Source organism: Pleurodeles waltl, chromosome 6, assembly GCF_031143425.1.
Source record: "Pleurodeles waltl isolate 20211129_DDA chromosome 6, aPleWal1.hap1.20221129, whole genome shotgun sequence".
Taxonomy (NCBI): domain Eukaryota; kingdom Metazoa; phylum Chordata; class Amphibia; order Caudata; family Salamandridae; genus Pleurodeles; species Pleurodeles waltl.
The window spans coordinates 341,535,871-341,560,608 of NC_090445.1; the positions used below are offsets into that span (position 1 = coordinate 341,535,871).

Below are 24,738 nucleotides of genomic sequence, written 5' to 3' on the forward strand. Positions count from 1 at the left end.
CAACACTCCCAGCCTCCCTGTGAGGTTCTTGTAGCTAGTTCCTAACTCGTACTTTCTCTCACACACTCTTTATAATGAAATAAATTCAAATATCTGTGGAATTAAGGGTAGAGGAGTCGGTCTAACGGTCTGAGAAGATCAAGAATCTTCAGGGCAGCTGATGAAAAACATTTTGGTTAAGACTGAGATTTACTTTTAAGGAGAGTTAAGGGATGACTGAAGGTGAAAGTATGTGCAGGAAGTAGCAGACTGCAGTTGACTGCCGAGATCTGGTAAACAACCCTATGTGCTTCTGCCTGGGAGATTGTCTTTTGAAGAACACATTTGTTTGTTGAAAGTTCTGTCCTAATTTGTTCTTTGAGTGTTTAGCCATGTATGTTTTTTGCAGTCCTTTTGTTGCAGCTGAGAGTTAATGTGTGGCAATGGTATTTCCTTGAGGGAGTGGTTGTCTTCAGTTCAGTGAGGTTTGTTGCTGGACTTGGTTCCTGTGGGGGTCTGATTATCAATTTTGGTTGAGTGAATATTTAATGTTCAGCTAGTGAACGGTTTATTGCTCAAAAGTTCATTGTAACTTTTGTTAATAGGGCGTCTTCTAAATATGTGACTTCCAAGTTGGTTCTTGCAATGTAGAGTTTCCTTTGTCAGTAACAGTATTGCCCTTTAGCCTTTCCTCATTCTGTAATTGTCCTTTTTTTTTTTTTTTTTTTTTTTAAACAATACACAATTTTATTTCTGTAGTCACCATAGGTGATTTCACAGGTCACTGCTATCAGATAAAAATCTAGATAGCAGTGACCTATCCGGTCTTTGAAAATTACTCTACAACGTAGGCAGTGCAGCCCCACAGGCTAAATTTTATCTTGTTGCTTAATAAAAAAAGAAAAATCCCTACACTTCATGATTGTCTGTTTTATTGACCTCAAAATATTTGGGGCCTTATTACGAACCTGGCGGTCTTAAGACACCAGAGCTGCGGTTTCGGTCGGACCACCACCAGTGTGGCAATCCGACAGTCACATCATGGCCGTGGGGGTTGTGCCACGGTTGGACCGCCAGTTTTCCTCCACTGGAGGTGCTGGCGGCCCTAATCCACCAGGGCAGCACTGGGGATTAACAGTCCCTTTTCTGCCAGTGATTACATGGCGGTAGCCCCGCCATGTAAAGGCTGGCTGAGAAGGGGTGCAGTGTCCCCCGGGGGACCCATGCACTTGGCATGGGCAGTGTAGGCCCCCCCTTCCCCAGACCAGCCCTGTTGCTTTGCAGATGGTGAAAATTGGGACGGGTGCTGGTGCACCTTACGCACTACAGCTTGCCACCGGCTCTATTATGAGCTGGCGTCAATGTTGTAGGCCGTTTCCTGCTGGACCAGCGGGAAAGTCTTAACAGGGCCCGTGGGAAGGTAGCAGCACTGGCTGCAACCTGACTGCGGGTCTTCGGATGGGCTTTTCCGTCCGCCAAAGTCATATTCGATTTCTTAGTCTGAAACAGCCCCATCAAAGTGCCAACCTGTAATCTGCATTTTCTCCACAGGCATCTGCTCATCTTGGCAGGTTCTACAATAATTTTCATATTCTCGTACCTACTGCTGGCAGTCTGTTGAGGTTGACTGAAAATGTTTGATTCCCTCTACTCATTTCCTGTCACAGGTTTTTACAGTACTGTAGAGCGATGTTATTGTGTCCTTAGTTCCTCCTCAGTCCTCTAGCAGCTAAAGAATCCTTGCATTTTTACAAGTAGTCTTGGGTGAATGCTATTTTTGCTGCAGGTAGAGATTTGGCACTGTTGTCCTTATCAGTATAATTTATATTGGGTATTTTTAAAGCATACACCACAAATTGTATCATCTTTTGTTGATGAATAACACATTACCCTAATTCAGGCTAGACGTTTATGGTTCTATGAATAGACAAAGGCTTTCCCGCCACTCATATGTTCAAATTAGCAACATGCAGGTTGGAAATGGATCTCTGCATTCCTGCTGTGCTGATATAATGGAGGGCTGACAAGTTTAGCCAAACATCTTGAAGAAAATTGGTTTTGTGCACCTGTTTTGCACTCTCCGTGAAGTCTCCCCTTTCTTAAATACCCAGTGTGCCTAATATGGCACCTTTCAATCGCCCTGTCTTGTCCTAGAGTAGACCACCCCCATTTATTCAGGTGGCGTGCAGAGCTCCTGCTGTTTCCATCTAAAGTTTTTTTTTTTTTCTTTCTCTGTAGTGCTGTGGCATCATCTTCATTCACTTTGTTATATTGAGGCTTGTGTCTTACCTTAGTGGAACTTTGCATAGCTCAGTTCTGGAATGCAGATTCCCTGAGCAAGGAGCAATTTAAAAGAGGCGGTTCGTGGCATTGGAAGAATCTCCTTGTATAGTTCCATTAGAGGCTATTTTTACCTTTAAAAAATAAAAAAAAAATACAATATGTCCTTTATGGGAATAACTGAATTTGACACAAAAGTTGTGCAAGGATTTGCTTCTTGGAAAGAGTAATTGTTAACCTTATTAAAGAAAAAAATAGTTCTAGAGCATGTGCCACTTTTTAGTCCAATTGTGCCCAGAAAGGAAGTGGTGATCACTGTGGATGCCAGTAGGCGTTTTCTTGTGGCAGTGCTATCACAGAAATCGGATGGTGGAGAGCAGGCTGTGGCTTTTGCTTCTCTCACAGTGTCCATCAAAAGGGTTCTCTTCCATTGAAGAACGATAGCCTGTACAGCAGACAAATTTAAAGTCTGTGCATGATATGATTTTCACTGAGCATAAGCTGTGGGAACTCTGAGGGAAATGGGTAGGATGATGAGAGAGTTCCCAGTTGTTGGAACTTTGTTTAACTGTAAATTGTGACAGAGAGCAAAAAGGGGGGGGGGAAGCAATAAAGCTGACTGTGTGTTGCATTCGCTTATTTGTGAGGTTGAGATATTGGAAAGAGAAGACTTTTAAAGACACTGGATACTTGATAGCTAGCTACTGCCGTCAGAGGGAAAGTTGTTTGGCATCAAACTTGCAAGCATTTTTGAAGATGAAGTCTGAATCCCTGGGGTAGGGGATTTGTGGGAAAGAGGGGCGGTTTGTGCAGGGTAGTTTTTGTCTGATGATAAACTAACTAGCCCAATATAATTGAGTGACAGGTTTGTATATTCAGTGCATGAATATCCAGGCATGACCATGAGCAAGAAACTACGGCGGCATGAGAGAGATTGGTGGCCTGTAATGAATTGGGATGCGGGGAGAAAGTTAATGGCATGTGTGGTTTGTCAGTCAGAGAAAACCTTTAGTCAAAGCGTGCAGCTGATAGTGGTGGTGGTGGGCGTGCTGGACATTGTGTGAGAAAGTCAAAGGCTAGATTGTTGGGACTACTTCAACTTTTACCCACCGCAGGTAAGTTTGCTGTAATATTGGTGTCACACATTGAAGTCTGTATTTTCAAGAGGACTCAGGACTTTTCACATGTGGCTTGCGCAAATCCAGTTTGGAAGACTAGCACACTTGTTGTTGTCACCAAGATAACTTGATAGAGCCCTTTCCACCCTGGCTCTAGGCACATCTTTGCACATTTTTTTAAATGTATTTATTTAACTATAATCCATTCACCAGCCTTCATGCTGTGGCACTGTTTTTGAGCTGGTTGAACTGTTGCTGCTTCAACCTGATGAGGCAAATAGCGAACCACATCAGCCACATCTTTGCAGTAATCCAACACTAAGTCATCCGTTATGTTCACAAGTACATTTGCAGGTACTGCTGGTAATCTCAGTGCACGACCCATAAGAATCTTGTGGGGAGACAGTCCTGTCTTCCTGTCAGGGGTGCTACTCATGCTTATCAGGACAAGTGGTAATGTCAGGCCATTTCAACGCTGTCGAAGCGCACACCTTTGCCAATCGAGCTGTCAGTGTTCCATTCATTTTTTCCACCAATCCAGATGTCTCGGGTCTGTAACTACAGTGCAATATTTGCTTAATGTTCAGTGCTGCACACAACAAATTTATGATCTCTTTATTAAAATGAGCTCCTCAATCTGATTCCAAGGAAGTCTAGAACCCCAAACGTGGAATTAACTCCCTGAGCAGCAGCTTAGCTACAGTGAGACTATCATTCCTAAGTGTTGGATAAGCCTCCATCCAATGGAAAAACAAACACACAACAAATAATACATACTTCAATCCATTGCAAACAGGCATCTCAACGAAATCAAGTAGCATTCTATTAAATAGACCTCCAGATCTGCCTTTGTGGCTCAAATTAACCACTGTGCATTTCTCTACTTTCATTTGTTGGCATGTAACACACCTGTGACAAACCACGTCTACAATCAATCTAAATTTGGAGTTGTACCATGTCTGAACGTGAGAATCGCTGCATCTCAGCCGAGCTGAACCTGACCATGATAATATCTTGCCGTTGAGTTCAGCAAACAATCTGGCAGCACACACAGCCTTCTCTTCATTTGAAATCCAGACATCATTTTCCTCCCTTTAAGCACAACCTGCTTTTATCCAACCCCTCTGTTCTTCTTCTGTTGCCTCTTCCTGTAATTTCTTAATCTCATCCCATGTATCAACCACTGGCATCAAGAAACTTTGAGTTCTCACTTCCACCATCCCACTCTTTATTAAAAGTGACGCAATGGAGTGCACAATATCTGGCAATTTGGTCATCATAGGCAATACCCAATGATAGTCATTTGATTTTAAATGTGCAGTACATTTTACAACCGCAGTCTTCTCGGGTAACTGTAAAGCATCTAATAAATTGTGAATTCTTTCACCATTTGGGGTGGGTGATCCAGACGAGATCATGAAACCTCGCTGGTGCTATAACTGCCCGAAATCATGGACAACTCCAAATCCATATTGACTGTGCAAATGTTGTCACTTTGAGCTGTTCAGACACACAGCATGCTCTTGTAAGAGCAACAAATTCGGCTACTTGGGCAGAAACGACTCCTTGAAGCCATGAAGCTTCAACTAATCATGAGTGTGCAAATCGCATAACCAGCTCCCAGAGTACTTCCACTGTCTCTTAAACAGGAGCTAACAACAAATACAACTTGATCTTAATCCTCTAAAGGAGTATCCTGAATATCAGGCCTGGGTTTGGTGCACAGTTAAGTGACATCGAGCCAGTCATTTTCCTCTTCATTAACATTATTTGAATCATTAACATTAACAGGCAGCAATATAGCAGGATTCAGAGCCACACATCTCTTGAGCACAACATTTGAGGATCCAAGAATCAATAGCTCATAACGGGTGAGACGGGTACTGGTTAAATATTGGGTTTTGAACCTAGTCAAGGGGTATTTTAACTGAGTGTGGGACATAGATAGTTAAGGGGTGTCCCATCACAATGCCTTCACAGTGACTGATGCTTACACCAACACTGGCCACGGCCTTCAAACATCCGGGCAAAGCAACAGCTACAGGATCTAATGTGGCGGAAAAATAAGCCGCAGGTCTGTTTGTTCCTCCATGTAGCTACATAAAAACAGAGCACAGCCTTCACATTCATGACAAAACGATGAAAAGCTTGTCATGTTGTCAGGCATTTCCAAAGCTGGAGTTCTGCACAAACTCTCTCTCAACTCAGTGAAAGCGGCATACACTCTTCATTAAAGGGGACTGGATCTGTAACTTCTTGGTGCGTTAACTTCTGCAATGGCTTGGAAATTACGGGAAAAAATGTGAGTTTATTGGCAACAGTAGCTCACCATTTCTAAATACATTTTGACATCCCTTTGTGTAACTGGAGGATTCATTTGCATAATTGTTGCAACACTCTCTCATGGCACTTTCCTTGCACATTTCTCAATCTGATGACCAAAATATTTTACTTGGTTCTGACAATACTGTAATTTCATAGGAGAAGCCTTATATCCATTTTCACCCAAATGATTCAATAACGCTACAGTATCTTGTCTGCAAGCCTCTTGTGTATTGGATGCAACTATCAGGTGATCAGTGTACTGCACTAAGGCAGACTGAAATGGCCTGTTCAAAGACACTACATTTTTCTTCAAAATCTGATTAAAAGTGGACAGCGATTCTGAAACCCCTGTGGAGTACGGCACACACGGTTGCCGATCCGGAAAGAAAAGAGGAACTGATTATCCATATGCAGGGGTACAGAAAGGAAAGCCTGTGACAAATCAATAACTGAAAACCATTTGGCTTCACATGGAATCTGAAACAAAATCACTACTAGATTGGGCACTATGGGACAACAGGATACCACAATTTCATTCACTTTTCTCAAATCCTGAACTATGCAATATTTCCCGCTCTGCTTTCGCAATCCCATAATTGGAGAATTACATGCGCTGCTCATCACTTCTCTCCGAATTCCCTGCTCAACAAAGTCTACGATTATCTGGGTAATTCCTTCAATCACTTCTGGGGTCATGTTATACTGTGGCGTTCTGGGATAAACTGCATTTGGCTTCACACTTACTTTAACTAATTGAACACCTCATGTGAGTCCAATATCCTTCCCAGAGAGATCCCAAACTCTCAAAATACTGTGTTGTGTAATCCATTTGGCAGTCCTTTAACTGTCATGGCAGGAAACAGCGTAATGAGAGGATGCATCTCATCAGTTTGACTGGAAGTCTCATCATCACTACTGGTCTAGGTTTCTATTCCTTCCAGTGTACAAGTGATTGAACATTTTAATTTGCATAGTAAGTTTCTACCTAGCAGACTCACAGGACTGGAATCGTAAAGTACAAATCTGTGCAGACCCTCAAAGATTACAATTTGAACCAGAACGGGCACTGTAATGGGGTTTACTAAATGCCGGTTCATTATTCCTACAACCTGAACTGTCCTTCCTGAAAGGGGCACATTTGGCACTTCTGCAGTTCTGACATTGGAACAGGTTGCTTCAATGTCAGCCATGAGTGAAACATCATGCCCCATAACACTTGCAGTCTCATAAGGACCTCACTGATCTACCTCCAGTGAGGTAGCCAACACACATTCTTCCTTTTCTGAACTCACTCATAGGTTCTTCATTCACCTAATTATCACTGAAATCAATCAGTGGGTATTGTGTGATTAACTGATTGGCATTTGCTCTCTGGTTCATTTTCTTTTGAGAAACAACCTGTTGCTGTGCTATCTGAGCTTGTGAAATCCGCATTTGCTGTGGGACTTGAATTTGTAGTTGTGGAAATTGTACTTGTTTCTGGGGAACCTTGATTAGGACTGCTTCCGTAGGAATATTCATGTTTTGATTTTGGGGCCTTTGAACTCTTTGATTTTGAAATTGATTGTTGTCAACCATTTGTGCAACACCACCACCTTGCACCAAGTTATTTACATTACTATAGGGACACTTCCACTTCCGATGTCCGCTGCCACGTGCATAACAAGGCAGCATTTTCTTCATATTTTGAACATCAACCACATTAACATTCTGATCCACTTGAATTCCACGACCTCTGCTTCTGGACTGATCCACTATATTGCCTTGCTGCTGTATCCCTTGCATTCTTACTGTATTCAAAATCCCTTGTGTTCCCTGCACACCTCCTGCTTGAGCGGATTTGATTACATCACCATTGCCTTTTTCTTTAACCTTTTCTGATTCAAAACAATTTCGTCACTACAGTTCTCTGTGTATTGTAACACCACATCAACCGGGATCCCTTGCCAAGAAATTAAACTATTCCGAATCATGTTACTGATTTCAGGTCTCAATCCTTGAACAAATCTGAACACAGAATGAATCGTGTCTCTCGGTTCAATAATTTCTGTGCCACTATATTGTCTAAATGCTTTCAGCAATCTCTCATAATAAGCATGAACGGACTCCTTTACCTCCTGAGATTTCTTGTCAATCCTTTGCCAATCAATATCTTAAGGGGAAACTCGAGTTTTCAAAAACTCAATCACCTTGTAATAGCTTTCCATCATCTCTTCAGACGGCGCACCTTTTACCTCATCTCTTGGCGGCTCTCGCATTGGCCAATCAGCAGTCCACTTACACTCAACCCACACATCTGCTAGGACCACAATCTCAAAGTATTAAAATCCTCCCACAGGCACTTGGCAAGCTTGACAAACCTATCTGTTTGTTGGTACCACTCCACTGATGTCTCCCTGAACTTTAGGTAATCATTTGTGAATGACAGTATGCCACTTCTGCTCCAAGGAAGATGGACAAAATTCCCTCCTGGAATTTCTCTTATTGCCATTTTTACAGCTCCCTCAGCCTGCTGTACATCATTGGAAGATGCAGTCAGCTTTTTCTTCTGATCTCTTTTCTTTGCCCATCTACCTTCCCACTTGCCTAAAGCGTCCCATGTTTTTGAATGTTCTGGATTAGTTCTTTAATGTGAATCTTCATTCCAAGTGACATCATGTTTGCAATGTCTCTTGAATCAAATTCTAATCTGTAACTCCCTTTTAACTGTTTGGATTTATTCATCTCAATTTAATATTTCTTAGCCAAATTCATTAATTTCTCTTAAACTTGTCCTGCTCGCAAAGTAACATCTTTGCGCATGAAATGCAATTCATTTTCATTGTAGGGCTTTAATTGGTCTAATTCAAGGGTTCCTTGAATAATTTAATTTAATTCCAATTGTATTTTAATCTAGCCATGTTCAGTGTCTTTTCTCCCTCTGGTGCATTTCCTGAAACTGATGTTCCACTCAAAATGTCTAACCATTCAGTCAGTTGTTGTGCTGTTAACATCAGTTTACAAAGGTTATTTCCTCTATCTCGGGGCTTAAACTGTGGAATATTACATGGAGCTCTCATTGCTTGCTCTTGAGTCATCACAGATGAGCCTGTATAGCATGGGGTACGTCACATCAATTCGTGGACCGACTCTATCACGTGTCTGGTTGAAACCAAAGGAGTTCATAGTGGTCATGTCTGACAGCGGTAGTACTAAATCCCTCCATTTCTGCACTGGATCCAAAAGATGAGTTCATTGCTCATACTGAATCTGGGAACAACTCATCATTACCCTGGGCTTACAACGGAACTACTGGACTTGTTACAGGAACTGTTGGAGCATCTGGTCCTGACATACGTGACTTGGTGGGAATATTTAATCCTTTACCTTGACCAGTCAATACTGTAACAAAAGCCTGATTTGTCTGATTCGGGCAACTGTTTGTGGTGTTTTTACTGGGGAATACATAGGCACTGTCTGTCTCTGGTTCAAAATGTATGCATGTGTCTGTACATTACTTGTGGACTCCAATTGAGCCATTCGCACATTCTGAATTGGCTGTGACATAACTGGAACTGTGACATTCTGGGCTGTATTAACATTTGGAACTGTCGGATAATCTGCTGGCACCTGTGCAACATTAGCAGTAGGCACTCTTGCGATCCTCTGAATCTGACTTTGTACAACTGGGGCTGTGCCAACATTCAAGACCGCATTCTGATTTACTGTAGCAGCTGCATTATACAGTTGAGGATGATTCTGTATTATAAATTCATCCTCTGAATCATTATCTGTGTCTGCTACCCCTTTAATTTCACCTAACATCTGTTCTGGATCTTCTTCAAATTTCTTTTTTCCTTTAGATTTAACACCTCCATCACCTTTCTGTGTAATCGCTGGGAATAACTACACTGCATGTAATGTATCTGCTTTCCAAATTCTCTGCTCCTCATCCGATCTAGCTTCCGCTAATGTCTTTTCTGCTTTTCTCATTCCCCTTTTTAAATTTCTGAGCCTCCTTTTGTCTCACAACTTATTCCCAGATGGTATGTGCTTCAAACTGTGCAGGTCTTGGAAGGGGTTTTAATTCATACAACACCCTCCTTCGATTCTCTAAAATTCTTAAATTAAAAGTTCCATTACAAGGGAAAGCTAAAGCCCCTTCCTTCTCATTTATTTTGCATCATTGATTTACCCAAAAACATGCTGAAACTCCTCTTTCTTCCATATCCTTGTATGCTGGTGTACTCTCAGGTGGAGTAGGTTCACCCTCCCCAACTTGAATAAAAATATCTCCTCTTGACGCACTCTTTAAAGCTTTGAAACATTTAATTTTTACCCAAATTTAATTCACAACACAAATTCTACGAAACCAGGAAGTAACTTTAGATCCCACAATCCTTTTCATGAACTGTCCACCAATCCGTGCGGAGCTTTTCTCACCAACCGACCTATCCCAGCGCGGACCAAATGATGTCACACTCACTTTCCCTCAGCAGCTGCGATTCACTTCAGAGTTGTCTCATGTACCTTTCGCGCAAAACCTAAATGCAAATATTGCAAGCACAAAAACCAAAACCTGTCTGCTCACTACGGGTAGGACTCAAACGCTTTGAAAGCTGTACGTAACTTTCGATTGTGGTCTTTCACACAAACCGCTACTCTTCCGGCTGTGGCTTTCTCACATGTGCAAGTAAGATTTGACCAGCAAGTCTCAGTCCGATTGATACAGATTATCCCTGTGCACTCAGAATTCACCTAACACCAACCAACCACTCACTCACACTCAAGGGAAATCTACTGGTATTGTCGACAGTGCTCAATCAACCAACACCTCACCTGCAGACAATAAATTAACCAAGTGTCTCATACACTTGGACAATACCAGAGTCATAGGCCACGCAGGACTCATTAACAACAACCATATGGCCAATTAAATGTTTTTTTAGCACAAAGCTCAGCATTCACTTAGAGTACGCCAACTCTCCACCCCCTTACTTGGAGTAGGCAAACTCCCTACGAAATTACCTGGAGTACGCAAACGCCCTACTCATTTCATACATCACATTTCACCACGATTTAGCCCAAAGCATTGCAAGCACAAACCCTACTCAAAACACATACCGTGCACTTGTAACACAATGCTGGAATTTCATCAACCCTTACGCTACACTAAAACAACTCACAATGTGGGCAGATTCTGACTGTACTCCTCACAAGACATAACTGTAACTCTGTTACCAAAACCTGCTCGAGGCCAATGGAGGGCCTCCTCCCACCTCTGGATCAGAAACCAAAGGCGCACTGGTGAGACACCATCACTATTCTCACCTTCAGAGGTTGACTAGTTCTTTGGACTTGGTGACTGATGTAGTAGTCAGATTCATACAATCACAAATAATTAACATTAAACTATAAACAAACTTAAACCCCCATGAACAGCTTAAACTCCAGTCTGAATAAGTTTCAAAGGTTTATTATAGTCCCAAAACCTATGTCATGCAAATGGTGCGCAAAACCAAGTTATAAACCTATATGAAAACCATAGGCTGATCACAGCGTCTAAAAAGATTTAACTTACTAAACATCAAGACTGTTAAACATTCCAGAAGAATAACAAATCAGCAAAACAATCATATCCAGATTAATTTCAAAGCAACAGATGGTGACATCAGCAAATCATCAGAATACAATTTTAACATTCCTTTTCAGAACTGGGCCAACCTTATCACTAACCAGCATTGGGACTTGCATGTGTGGGAACTGGCTAACACATGCGGGCAAAAGCAGAATAGTAGAAAGATACAAATAATTTGGAAAAATCATCTAACTAGGGCAACCATCTCTTTAAAAAATAAAAAAAGATACACTGGTGTAAGTACCTACGCTAAAAAAGAAACCATGAAACCACATTTAGTTCTACCTCTCCTTATGGGGCAGCATACAGATCGATTCTCCAGCAGATGCCAGTCACCTTCTTCCGGCTTCACTTGGCAACAGCATCAGGATGGTGCAGAACATGGACTTCACAGAGGACAAATCAGCAGTTCCGAGTTAGTTGGGCTTAGTAGTACTGAACAGCATAACAAATGGGGCAATTAAGACTATGATGAGAAAACACATCAGGGAACTTAGAGAAGAGAGTGTGACCAGAGCTAACAAAATAACAAAAAATAAAAATACTGTGACAGGGCTGTAGACCGCTTAGGCAGGAGAGAACAAACTCAAAATTTCCAAGCCCTTCACTAATTAAAATCTGAACACATTTTGTAATTGGTCTTTCAGGTGGGCATACTCTGCATCAGATTTAGCATCCAAAAGCTGTAAATGGTGCCACCAAGTTAGCAACTTTTTGGAATCTTCCCAGCTAAAGTGCATTGTCACCCTCCTGACTTCATCCTTTATCCACCAAATATAAAATTTTCTAAACACTCGTTACATTGGTATCCTCTCTCATGGCACACAAACATAAAAAAAAAAATTCACATGAGAACTACAAGCTTGCTGCCCTGTTCAACAGCTAGAACAAAATCTGCAACATTATATTCTCTAAAACTTGCTCTTTGCCTACCATACAATAGGACATTCAACATAATGTTAACAGCCTAGGGAAATAATTCAGGTTAAAGGGAACAGAATAAACAAGTAATTTATCTCTACAGCTACAAAAATGAACTTCAGACCTAGTCAAGCTTAAAAAAAAAAAAAACGCACATTAATACAATGAATACATTTATAAAACCTATTGCACACCTTTACAATTCAAATAAAAAATTCAAAGCAAATTTTATTTGAAATAATATTCATGTCATGTTAAAGCAATTTAAAGGTGCATTTATTTTTCAGAACACTAATGAAATCCATTTAATCAATATAAGGACAATTAATTCACATAATATACTTCATTACTACCTTCATCTCTTTTTAATTCTGATTAATAATTCACTCATAAGTTCACAATGCCTTCTTATTAAACATAACAAAATGTGTTCAGCAGCCACAAATGTCTACAATAATTCAAATGTGCACGTTTTACATTCCCATGTTAATTCCCAGTTTGGCTTTTAAACTGAAGATTTGTATGTTGCCAGATGCTAACTTTTACACAACTAATTTATTAGTAAAATTTGATATCTATCAGGGAACAGTACAGTTTTACCCCTCGGGTTGCCGCTGTGCAACAGTTAGAAAGGAGATAGCCTGATTTACAACTCAGTTAATAAAATGGCTGTCCTGCGCTGATGTGTAGTGTGAGCATGTGCCGGCTCCATCTGCGTATTTATGTGCTCGAAGTTAATGGAAGACGGCCTAAATACACTTCAGTAATAATAAGCGAGAAAACACATTAACACAGAGAGCTGAGCCAAGGGTTTTGCTTGGGTCAAAGAGCCCCTGAACTGAAAACGTATGCAGGTGAATCATGCAACAGGCACAATGTAACCATATACTAAAGTCTCTTAAAAAAAAAAAACAACCACTTTTTTTTTCTTTTTTTTTTTTTTAAACTTGCAGAAGCAGTTCACCTCAGTGCGTCAGACAACATGAATGTATTGAGAGGCAATTTTAAATGATATTTTAAAAACCTGATCTTAAAGACGTTCCTGCTTGCCACCCTGACACAATTCCATTAGTGAACTAAGGGGCAGATAATTTGTCATGGCCACTGCACAAGTGGGCTAGATTCACATTCTATATGAAACATCGGTATTTTCCACTAAGTAAAATTACAACTTATTTTTTTTAATAGCGCATATCTTGTAGTTCAAGCTACTCTCATATGTATTCATGGGAAAAAGGAGGCTAGAATAAATAAAATTGCCTTGAATCACGCAATTTTGTGAAGATGGGAACCCTGGATTGAGCCCAGATTTTCTGCTTTCACATTGCGCAATTCTAACCTGGACCTTGTGGCTCTCTAACTCGCTCATGTGGAGACTGCTACACCCACTTTCAAAAGTCAGCAGCTGCCACTGCCAAAACTGAGTGAGAGTTACTTTTTTTTTTTTTGCTCTCCACAGGAATGGTGTCCATATGAGTAAATCTCAGACCGATGAGTGCAAGTTACATCGAGTGACATGCAAATATTTTTGTTAAATATAGGGATACTACACGTAGTGCAATTCATAACACCATCAAAATAATGGCACTGTGGAAAGGGTGTATTGGCTACACAAGTGTGACGTGGGCTTTTCAGTCAGGTGCTTTGTGTTGCTTGCCATAATATCTAAGTTATTGTCTTGTCGTAACTACATACACCAGCACTGGAATCAGTCCTTTGCTAAGGATAGAAAGGCACAAGATATGGTGTTTCCATCATCTGTAGGGAAGTAGTAAAGGTTAAAGTGCAGCAGAATAAAGTTGGGAATAAGCTAAAGTCTGACTGTTTTTAGTGTGCTGGAAAAAAACACATGCAGTTCTTAAGCAAAGTGATACAGATACTCTATTGCATCCAAGGAAGGGAGAAGTGAAATATACCAAGGAGATGGTTGTGGTCAGTGTGGCAAAGAATATAGCCAAGGTGGCAGATGGACCCTTACAGAATCTCTAGAATGCGTGCTGAAGATTTTGTGTCAAATGGAAAGGGAGAACAGAACATCAAATGGGAAGATATTGCAGGCAAAGCCGGCAAGAAGCTTGTGAGAAAAGGAAGTGAACTAGGCGTTCTAAGTGGTACACACAGATTAAGGACTTTAAGGTGTGATGATTTATTTTTGTTGTTCTATTCCTACCTCTAGTAAGCGTGTTTCCTTACTTAGGGTTTATTTTATTTCAGGTTTAGGGTGGTTTTGTTTGTGTCTCGTGCTTTATTGCATTGTGTCCTTTGTGCGTGCTGTGAGTCAAGAAGGGAAGATAGGTTACATTAATTTAGCCTTATGGTTTACCTTAGTGTAACTTTGTATGCATGCGTTCTGAAATGCAAATCTTTTACCCAAAGAGTCAACCAGAATAGGTGGTTGGCTACTTCTTCGCTGGTTTCATTAAACGCTATTTTCATCTTTCTTCCTTGCCTGGTTGTACTCATTACCTGAAGGCTGCGTCCACAAAGTGCATGGAAGGTGCAAGTTCTCAGGCAGAGATGGGAGTATGTTTCATTATTAAGACTTCTCTGTACACAGAAGCTGACCTCTTTCCCTGCATTCTCACCCAATTGCTCCATCTACCTCCTGCTGTTCTGGCGTCCCAGTGCTTTGGGTGACTTTACCTCTCAAGGGATGTTATTTCACTTCCTTGAACTCCGGTTTCAGCAGTCGCCTCTCAATTGCCATGAGTTTATTAGACTAATGCAGATATATCTCCTGTAAGTGGTACACTTGAGCCTGGAGAGAAAGTCTGTCTGCTATTACAGCACATAATCCCACACCAGATAACCTGTACAAGCCTTCTAACAAGGTAACATGTTTGATGTAGGAAGCTGGCTGTTTATGTAGTGAACTAGCGTAGGGGTACACAATGCATATAGTCCAGGTGACCCTTATTGGTTTACAGGGGCTTACTTTAATAATCCCAAGTGCTCTATTTGTGGTAGTGTGGTTGAGCATCCAGGCTTATTAGAGGGCAGTGTTGAGCATATGTTTACACACAGTCCATAAATGAGATACACTGAATGAGATATCCGAGACCAAGTTAGACAAGCATTTGGAATGCAATAGGTCTCACATTTGCTTGACTTGGAGCTGTTGGTGTTGTAAATTAATAACTGGACATTTCTTGCCACATAAATTGGTCAACTCTGCCTCATAATGTGGCCTTTGCCTGTAACATAATTCCAGTGGCCCTGCATATAACTAAAGCACTTCCATTTACCTTCTTCCTGTATCTGCAGCAAAAAATGAAAATGCTGCCATTTTGCATCCTAATTTAAATCTGCCATGCTTATTCAAATAAAATACCACTTTCACCACCCCACCATCAGAGTTGCTGGCTGGCTAACACAACTCCCCTTAGGGTGGCTTAATACATGCTGCAGCCTTTAGGGACCCTCTTTAGTACCAAACCCTGAGGTACCAGGGGTACCATTTACTAGGGACTTATTAGGATGCTAATGTCCTTGCCAATTTAGTTACAATTAAGCATTACTTTCTTTTATGGAAAGAGCACAGGCACTCAGGAAGCTGGTTAGCAGAGACCTAGTACAACATCAGTCGAAAAGCAGTCAGTACTCAGGGATGTGGAATTCCTATCGCCCGACGCCCGGGACATCTTGTTTGGGGTCAAGGGCAACAAGTTTTTATGTTTACTTTGTCCTTGGGACAAGTAGGCCCAACCCTCTGCAGCACAAACCCTTTGGCTGCCTGTTTACAGAGAGTGGAACTCTCTACAGTTGAGGTAATGTGTTTCCAAAAGATAATGCTGTTCGAACTTGTATTTATGGTTCATTATTTGAAAACCTTCATTATTAGGTTGAGTGCTGTAAATAAATGTTTTAAGGTCACTTCACTACTGACGTTGGTTCCAGTACAAATAAAAAAAACGTGTATACACATGTTTGAAAAGTTTAGGCTATGAGGCTAAGTATAATGCTCCCAGAATGCTCTCTGATTAGATGCAAATGAGGTGTCCTTTAGCGAAATGTTTTGATGCATGCTAATATTTCCCAAAAATATTTCTAATGGAAAATCAGTGTAACCATTTTCAACACGATTATGGGAAGCATGAAAATAAACAAACACTGACAAAGCCAACTGATCTGACATATTTTTATAAGTCTTTTAGTTTCATCAATGCGTGTCTTGTTTTGACATGGCTTTTGTAACACGTTATTGTTGTGGGAGCTACCAGGCCCTCAACATTGTAACAAACACTGGCAAAAAAAAAAAAAAAACGTTTTTGAACTCTAAAAGCACACGTTGCAACCAGTGGCATAACAAAGGCCCTGCAGCCGCGCTCCAGGGGGCCCCTTCAGCACAGCACCTGCCCTGAGTGAGTCTGGAGAGGGGGCTCCTCCATGTTCTTTGCAAAGGGGCACCCTCCAGTTTCGTTACGTCACTGATTGCCACTGTAGTTCCTGACACTGAACAAAACTACTTTGTGTGCCAATGTGCTCCTTGTGGAAGAGAAGAATGCGATATCTCACAGTAAAGCCAGCCAAAAGAGAGAGAAATAGAAGTTTAATAAAAACAAAATGTCTTTAACACCAGACCTAATTAGGGACCAAGACCCACATGTAGGTAGCTTTTTGCATGTCGCAAACAGCGACTTTCGCTGTTTGCGACGTGCAAAAAGCACATTGCAGTGCACAAACCCAGTTTTGCGATTCGGTAACCTGGTTACAGAATCGCGAAACGGGTTTGCGACTCGCAATTAGGAAGGGGTGTTCCCTTCCTAATTGCGACTCGCAGTGCAATGTAGGATTGTTTTGCGAACGCGGGCGCAAACCAATCACAGTTTGCACCCATTTCAAATGGGTGCTAACACTTACACAAAAGGGAAGGGGTCCCCCTGGGACCCCTTCCCCATTGTGAATGTCACTGTAAACATTTTTTCAGAGCAGGCAGTGGTCCGCAGGACCACTGCCTGCTCTGAAAAAATGAAACGAAAACGTTTAATTTTTCGTTTTTGTAATGCATCTCGTTTTCCTTTAAGGAAAACGGGCTGCATTACAAAAAAAAAAAAAAACTGCTTTATTGAAAAGCAATCACAGACATGGTGGTCTGCTGTCTCCAGCAGGCTACCATCCCTGTGAGGCCGCCATTCGCAAGGGGGTCGCAAATTGCGACCCACCTCATGATTATTCATGAGGTGTGCATTTGCGAAGCCCTTGCGAATCACAGATTGTGTCAGGGACACCATCCTACATTCGGATTTGCGACTCGCAATTTGCGGGTCGTAAATCTGAACCTACCTACATGTGGCCCCAAATTCTTAAAGAAAGTCACAAAAGTGCATCCATGGTATATGTCGTACCCCTATAAAATATTTGTGAACTGTATTTTAGCATGGGTAAATACGCATGTGTAGATTTGCTCATGTGAAAATCTATTGAGCATTTGCAAGTTCATTTTCCCTCCAGCCACTTTCTTCCCAACCCTGGAAGAAGTTCTAATTCTGCCATTGTCAGGAGTAAATGTCCAACCTTTCTTATTATGGGAAAATATTAGAGAGAAGCTGGTGAAGACCTTTAAAACATGCAGGTTAGTAGGTTTGCAGACTCAAAGGCATTCCAGCCCTGGAACTATTGCTTACTGCTTCCTCCAGCCCCAGTATGCAGATCTGCAGAAAGGTGGAAAAATAAGGAAATTGCTACAGTAGGGATTGAAACTGCAAGTATTCAAGCCCTACTATGGTAGTAGCCCTGGCATAATCAGAGAGGCTATTATCAGAGCTCTTACATAATGAGATTGCTGCCATAATTTGGTGCCACACTACATGGCACCAAAGGGACAAGTAGATCTTTTTACAGGACAAGTAGATTTGAGAAGCAACCTGTCCTGTGGACAAGTAGATATTTTAATAAATTCCACACCCCTGAGTACTAACACAAAACATGGGGTGACCATGTCAACAAGCATTTGTGAGAGTTAGAGCTGTTGGTGTTGAACATGTCTTTTACCTATGTGTTTTGGTTTGGAGTGTAGTGGATGTATGTCCGGTGCCACAGCAACCCTCCCAGGCCTGTCGCTGCAGGAGAGAGGACACAACAAGGCCGCCATCATGGGATTGTTTTTGCCTCATTCCTACAGACAGTTTACTTAAACTTTTATAGCACCAAAGGAGCCACAAAGAGGCACCTTTGTGGCCTTTGACCCAGAGGATGAGAAGGTTAAAAAAGTTAGTAGCAAAGAAAAGAGGACAGCCATATATATCTGTTTTAGAGGAATTATTCCTCTATATTGGCAATACCAGCCTAACTTCTAAAAACATTGACTGTATACAAAGAGAACAGCAGAAGAGGCAGCTTAACTGCAAATGAATTATAGCGATTTTGTTAAGAATGGCACTTGCTTTGCAGCACTATGAGATGGCAGAACCTGTATTATGAAGTGCTGTATTAAAAAAAACTTGAGACAAAGAACCCTAAGGGAGAGGATGTGGCATAAGGGCCAATCACTTTATCTCCCCTTGCTACCAAATATGAATGTGTTCTTGTGTAATGTAATTGGTGCTCATGCGAAGCGCTGAAATACCTTTGTATCGAGTTTGCGCTAACTGAGCTCAATTTGAAGAGGCCCGATTTTCATCCAAAGGCTAGATGGTTTTTGCTATAAAGCTTGAGGCCGTGAAATGCTTTGGTCTGGAGTCAGGACTTCTTTTCCACCATTTTGGAGACAACACTTTTCGCCATCTTCTTGCCTAGGACTAACCTGTGTGCTTGGTTGGTGACTCCAGAGGTTATTAAGTGCACATGTTCTCGCCTAGTTAAGCTCTACTCAAATCAGTTGATTAATGCACCCACTGCAGAGGTCTTGGCAGAACGAGAAATGTCACAGATTACAGTCCTGACATAGTGTTTTCACCTCTTCATCTCTGCAAGGTTGATGAAAATGTATTACTGCAATTTTGTTAAGAATGGCCCCTGCTTTGCAGCTCTATGAAATGACAGAACCTGTATTACCAAGAGCTATATAAAAAAACAAGTTATTCGCAGACTGCCCCAACACACAGCAGAAAAAGAACCATGGTGGAGAGGATGTGGCATAAGGGACAGAGCTGCCGACTTGGAGCTGGGGAACACAGAGTCTCGCCTCTGACTCAACAGCCTGTGATGCTGGGGAAATCACTTAATCTCCCCTGGCTAACAAAAATGAATGTGTTCTTGTGTAATGTAACCGGTACTCATGTAAAGCACTGTAATAGCCATGTGTCAAGTTTGTGCTACATAAAACTGCAAAACAAAAAAGTAAAGCGCTCCAATATCTTTGTATCGAGTTTGCGCTACATAAATCTATAATAATAATAAAATAACGAATACCCCACAGACATTGCAAAGAACCAACAAGATACCGGGAACCAAGGAAGAAACAGCATACCACCATGAGCGCATGGCGAGGCAAAATTTAAAAAATTGTGCGCCACACAAAGGTATCTCGCCAATTATGCAATAATCAATGTAACAAAACTGCCCCAAGGCAGGACAAACAAAAGCATTTACTAACTACAAGGGATTTTTTTTTAAAGGCAGGCCCAGAAGCGAATGAAATTGATGGGTGTGGTCAAAGCCCACAGAATAGATTACAACATGTCGAGCAGAGCAGCGCTTGCGCACTTCTATACTCTGCCTAATCAGAAGAGCAGCACTTACGCGCTGCTATGCTCAACCTATAAAGGGCACTTTTCTACAGTTGGCATGTGTAGATTTCTTTGCACAGTATTTTTATATTTTCCTTGATTTATCTGAATTAGTTAACTAAGGGGTTTTCCTGTCAAATACCCTCCCCCTTCTCCCCCCAAATCTTAATAATTGCATGATTGATTGGAACTGTGACTTGATTGATTTTTGTGTCTTGCTAGCATTGGATGATGGTGGTTTCAGCGCAGCCTACATCACATCTTGATGAATTGAACTCACTTTTGAGAAAATTCATCCCGGTGTTTTATCAATGCGCGTAACTTGATTATTTTATGTAGCATCAGGTCATGTATTGAGATCATAATTTTCAAACAGTGCAACCATCTTTTCTTGCAAAGTTACTTTGGACTAGAAAGTAAGGGAACACCAGACTGTCTGTTTCTGACTCCTATATGGTGGATCATGGGAACAAGGGTACTGTGTGTATATCCTTCATTTCAGCTCTGTCCATAGAGAGTGCTCTGCCTGTGTGCCTGCCTTAACGGGCTTCACCAAAAAAGAACTGAAGTAGCCTTTTACTTTCTATTAGACACACATTCCACAATTTAACCAAACAGCCGAGACATACAATAACAACGTTACTTATGGTAACAATGTCCCATGCAAACATCTAATTGCTCTGTTGAGCCATAGATGTTTTACTTGAATTCTGTCTATAAGTTAAATCCATCAAGCTTTCTGCAACATCCATGTTTTATAATGTTGTGACAGAGAGCCCCCCCCCCAAGCCAAAGCTGCAGTAGGACTTTTCTAGAGGCACGTAAAAGTCGGAGTGATATCTAAGGTTGCCATTCAGGCCACTTCTATTTTTCTGCATTCTAGTCCTGTGACAGTTCAGTATGGGTCCTAGCTCGATTTAGCTATGCTGTCCTTTTGTTACACAAACTCTGTTTTGGCCCAAATTATTTTTAGACGTTGTTTTTTTGGTTCCAACAAAGGGTGACTGGCTGAGTATTTTTCTTTTAACAGCATGATGCATGTGAACCTTGCACATCACACTGGAACATCATTTTCCTACAGTATCCTGCTTTCTGAAACGGATGTTCGGCAGTCGTGCTCTGCTTTTACCTAGACACAGCTGCATGAGTTTATTGCCACCTCTCACTGAGCTTCAGGGGCATCATTAAGAAATCGGTTGTATTTTAGACTCTTGCTGAATTTAGATACAATATGGTTGTCTGTCTGGAAGTGCATAAGTTGTAAGCGCCTGACTGTTCTTTATAGTTTCCATTATGGCTTTCCATTTAGTTTGTAATCGTTCTGCCTCCTCTTGTTAAATTTCAAGTTAGTACTTACGTTTGGCTGCCAGTTTTTTCTCTTTATTTAATAATTTTTCTTGTTGCAGGTCTTTACTACGTGGACAGTGAGGGAAACCGTATCTCCGGCTCTGTTTTCTCCGTGGGCTCTGGCTCCATGTATGCCTACGGCGTGATGGACCGCGGCTACAACTATGACATGTCGGCTGAGGAGGCCTGTGAGCTGGCCCGTCGCTCCATTTACCAGGCCACATATCGTGATGCCTACTCTGGTGGCACGGTCAGCCTTTACCATGTGCGTGAGGATGGCTGGGTACGTGTGTCCCAGGATGACGTGGCAGACCTCCATGAGAAGTACAAGGACAGCGAGTGAGGCACCTAATATGGGCTTCTCTGTATTCTATAGCAACAGTACAGTGGGATTCGGGATGCCATGGACCAACTGGACTGGAATCTCCTGTGGATAAAATGTGGAAATTGACAGCTGACGTCCGTAGGTTGTGGGAGATCGGATGTTATTCTGGCGGTCTTCTTAGTAAATATTCAAAATTCATGTGTTGCTCCTTATTTTGCCACAATGTTACTTTGTATTAAACTGTTGGCTCTTATAGTCCAGAGTCTGTTTCTAAGAGTAGTGGTTGGTGAATTTCCTTTCCCTGTAGTACGCATTTTTTATGTTATTTACCCAATGATGAAACAAACACTACAAAGTAGAAGAGAAAGACAAATCATTTAAAAATAGACTAATACATTTGAGTGTACATCAGCAATAAATGGCTTGTGTGATCTCTGCAGCACGGTATGGCAGTAAATCAAAATTGAAAGTGATATTAGACATGTCACATCATTGCTTGAAACACTGGGGCATGAAACAGTAACTCTGCAAGAGAGAGATAATACTAGCCAGCCGTGGCTCCTCTGCTAGGGCGGAGGAGCACGGTCCCTCCCTCCCCCCCAAACCCTCTCTCGAGCGGCAGCTGCTAAACCTTTTCCAGAAAACGATAATAAACTGAGTTTATTATCGTTTCCTGGTAAAGGGGTGAGGCCACGGGGGTGACAAGCAGTGCACAGCACTCCCCCTCACTGCGCATGTATGTTTGGCTGGCTGTCTCGAGCCAGCCCAACACACATTAGGCTCTCTCTAGCCCAGCAACACAGTTGCTGTACCGGCGCGCCCTGGCTGGCTGTGAGCAGCGTCAGGATTGGTAGCAGGGCAGGCTGGAAGCCAGTGCCTGCAGCCTGTCTGGACGGGAGAGGAGTTGCACGGTAACTGCAGCGGTGGCAACAACGATTCAGATGAGTTTTTATTTTTTATTTTTTTATTACTGATTCCCCAACCCCTTCCCAGTCCTCACCCACGCGTGCCCCTCCCCGAACCACACCCCCCCTCACCCCGAACCACACCCCCCTCACCCCGAACCACACCCCCCCTCACCCCGAACCACACCCCCCCTCACCCCGAACCACACCCCCCGAACCATACCCCCCTCCCCCCAACCATACTCCCCTCCCTCACCCGTTTTCACCACAAGCCACTCCTGATAGTAACCAGTTCTACAATTACACTTGATCCACAGTCTCATTCATAGTATCCTTGATGGTAGCGCATTGTGCCTGGTATGCCTGGCAAGGCAGGCAGATATTTTGAGTCATTGGTTTAAGGTGTCATCAATAGGCAAAATTATCAGATGCAACATTACAGTAAGTAAGGTCGTGGAACCATTCTCAAAGGGCATGGGGTGATCCCCTGTCTCATTGCTATACAACTCTTGGTCAGTGATGGTGCTGAAGCAGTAAGCTTCCTGACTGGTAGAGGTAACACAACCCAGCAAAGCAGTACTGGGTCATTTGCAATGTTCATCAAACACTGCACACACAATAAGCTTCTATTTCAGGACATTTCCCAAAACTATGTATAAAGTATACTACTATTACTACTACTTCATGACCTTTAGGATCCCCCCGGTCTTCTCTGAGGTTCTACCAGTGTAGCCTGCCCGGGTTGTAATTTAACTTCTGAATATGTACTTAAATTGTAGAGTCATGTTTGCTGTCTAAGGATTTTTTTTATTTATTTATTTTACTTGATTCACAACCTACCACCTTCAACTGTACATTTGCTATGGAAATATTTTAATACCTGAGCAGCAAAATAAGCACTAATCATCATAGTGGTCCTTCTAAATATCCAATTGCCATTCCCGACCGGGTTTCGTGACTTCTGAAAGTCTAGTACTTCTGAGCAATGTATATAATTGTGAAACTGTGTGTTTGAAACTGGCATTTTGTTTCAGATACGTCCGCAATGGTAAAAGTCAAGTTTGCCACGGGAGCTGCCAATAATATCTTTAAGGCACTATCACAAAATAAAATGATGGACAGTGTTGAATCGTTTCAAACACTCACCCCCAGTCACAGATCTGAGTTTAATTCATCGTTTTTTTGCTAGCCATGTCACCCTAGTTTGGACCCAGCTATATGCAAATCAGTCTTGACCATGGTCAAGACTGATTTGCATATGGCTGGGTTCAAACTGAGGTGGCTTGGTGAGCAAAAGAATTGATCTCTCAAGACATACTGGAAGCCAGGAACACCAGCTCCCTCACATTGGGAGAGTGTACACTAATCAATTGTGTTTATGTAGCCAGCTCCATGCTTGCACAATGGTGCGAATAAAATCTTTAGATTGTAAAAGCGCAGCCACAAGAGGCAAGGGCGAGGTAGTGTATTTTGTGAGCTAGAGGATCGGCAAGTAAGAAAGAAAGAGAGTACTCAAAAATGAGCAAATTGACTGAAATGTTATAACAAAGCTCTGAAAATTACTGCAGGTTTTACACAGATCGGAATCCTCTATTTCAGTGGTTCCCAACCTGTGGTCCGGGGACCCCTGGGGGGTCCGTGAAGCCTTTTTAGGGGGTCCGCGACTGCTTAGAATATTAATAAATATTGACCAATTCGGTCCCAAACTTCCAGTAATGACTCAGTGGGGGGTCCCTGGGTTCAATTAATGATAAAGTGGGGGTCCACAGGAGTCAAAAGGTTGGGAACCACTGCTCTATTTGCATGAGGTTCTGAGTTAGTCTGCCAGTGGTTCCGCTGCTGTGGGACAAAGCCATGGTGGAAGCAAGATGCCTTGATGGGTTCCTCTGCTTATGGGCATGGGAGCAGTTACGGCGCCATTCATGTTGTTGCGGGCTGGAGGGAAAGTATATATATAAGACAAGTCAACTTGAGAAATCGATTACAGACTTCCATCTCGGCGAACATTGCAAACATGAATTCCCATTCACACCAAGCGAAAAGCCTTCTGTGCACGTGTAAACTGCTTCAGCATTGACATCAGGGACTCAATCTGCGAAAGTGCACCAAAGAGAGTTCTAAAAGTGTATGCCGCCGACCTCTCTGGAACAAGCCCCTCTTGCTCGGGCTAATCGAAGCCGCGCAAGGAACAAAGGCAAGGAGCCAGAATCTTTGCAGGTACTTTTGTCTCCATATTGAGTAAGAAAAGTGGTCT

General features: G+C 42.1%; 1 protein-coding gene across 1 annotated transcript in view; it reads left to right on the forward strand.

Moving 5' to 3' along the window:
- The window catches only part of LOC138299715 (proteasome subunit beta type-5-like), a 31,266-nt gene extending 9,413 nt beyond the window's left edge, over positions 1 to 21,853 (forward strand). Inside the window, exon 3 of the mRNA XM_069238228.1 lies at positions 21,314 to 21,853. Within this exon, the coding sequence (XP_069094329.1) occupies positions 21,314 to 21,597 (284 nt within the window). The 3' untranslated portion in view covers positions 21,598 to 21,853. The remainder of the gene's footprint in view (positions 1 to 21,313) is intronic.
- Positions 21,854 to 24,738: the final 2,885 nt, after the last annotated feature.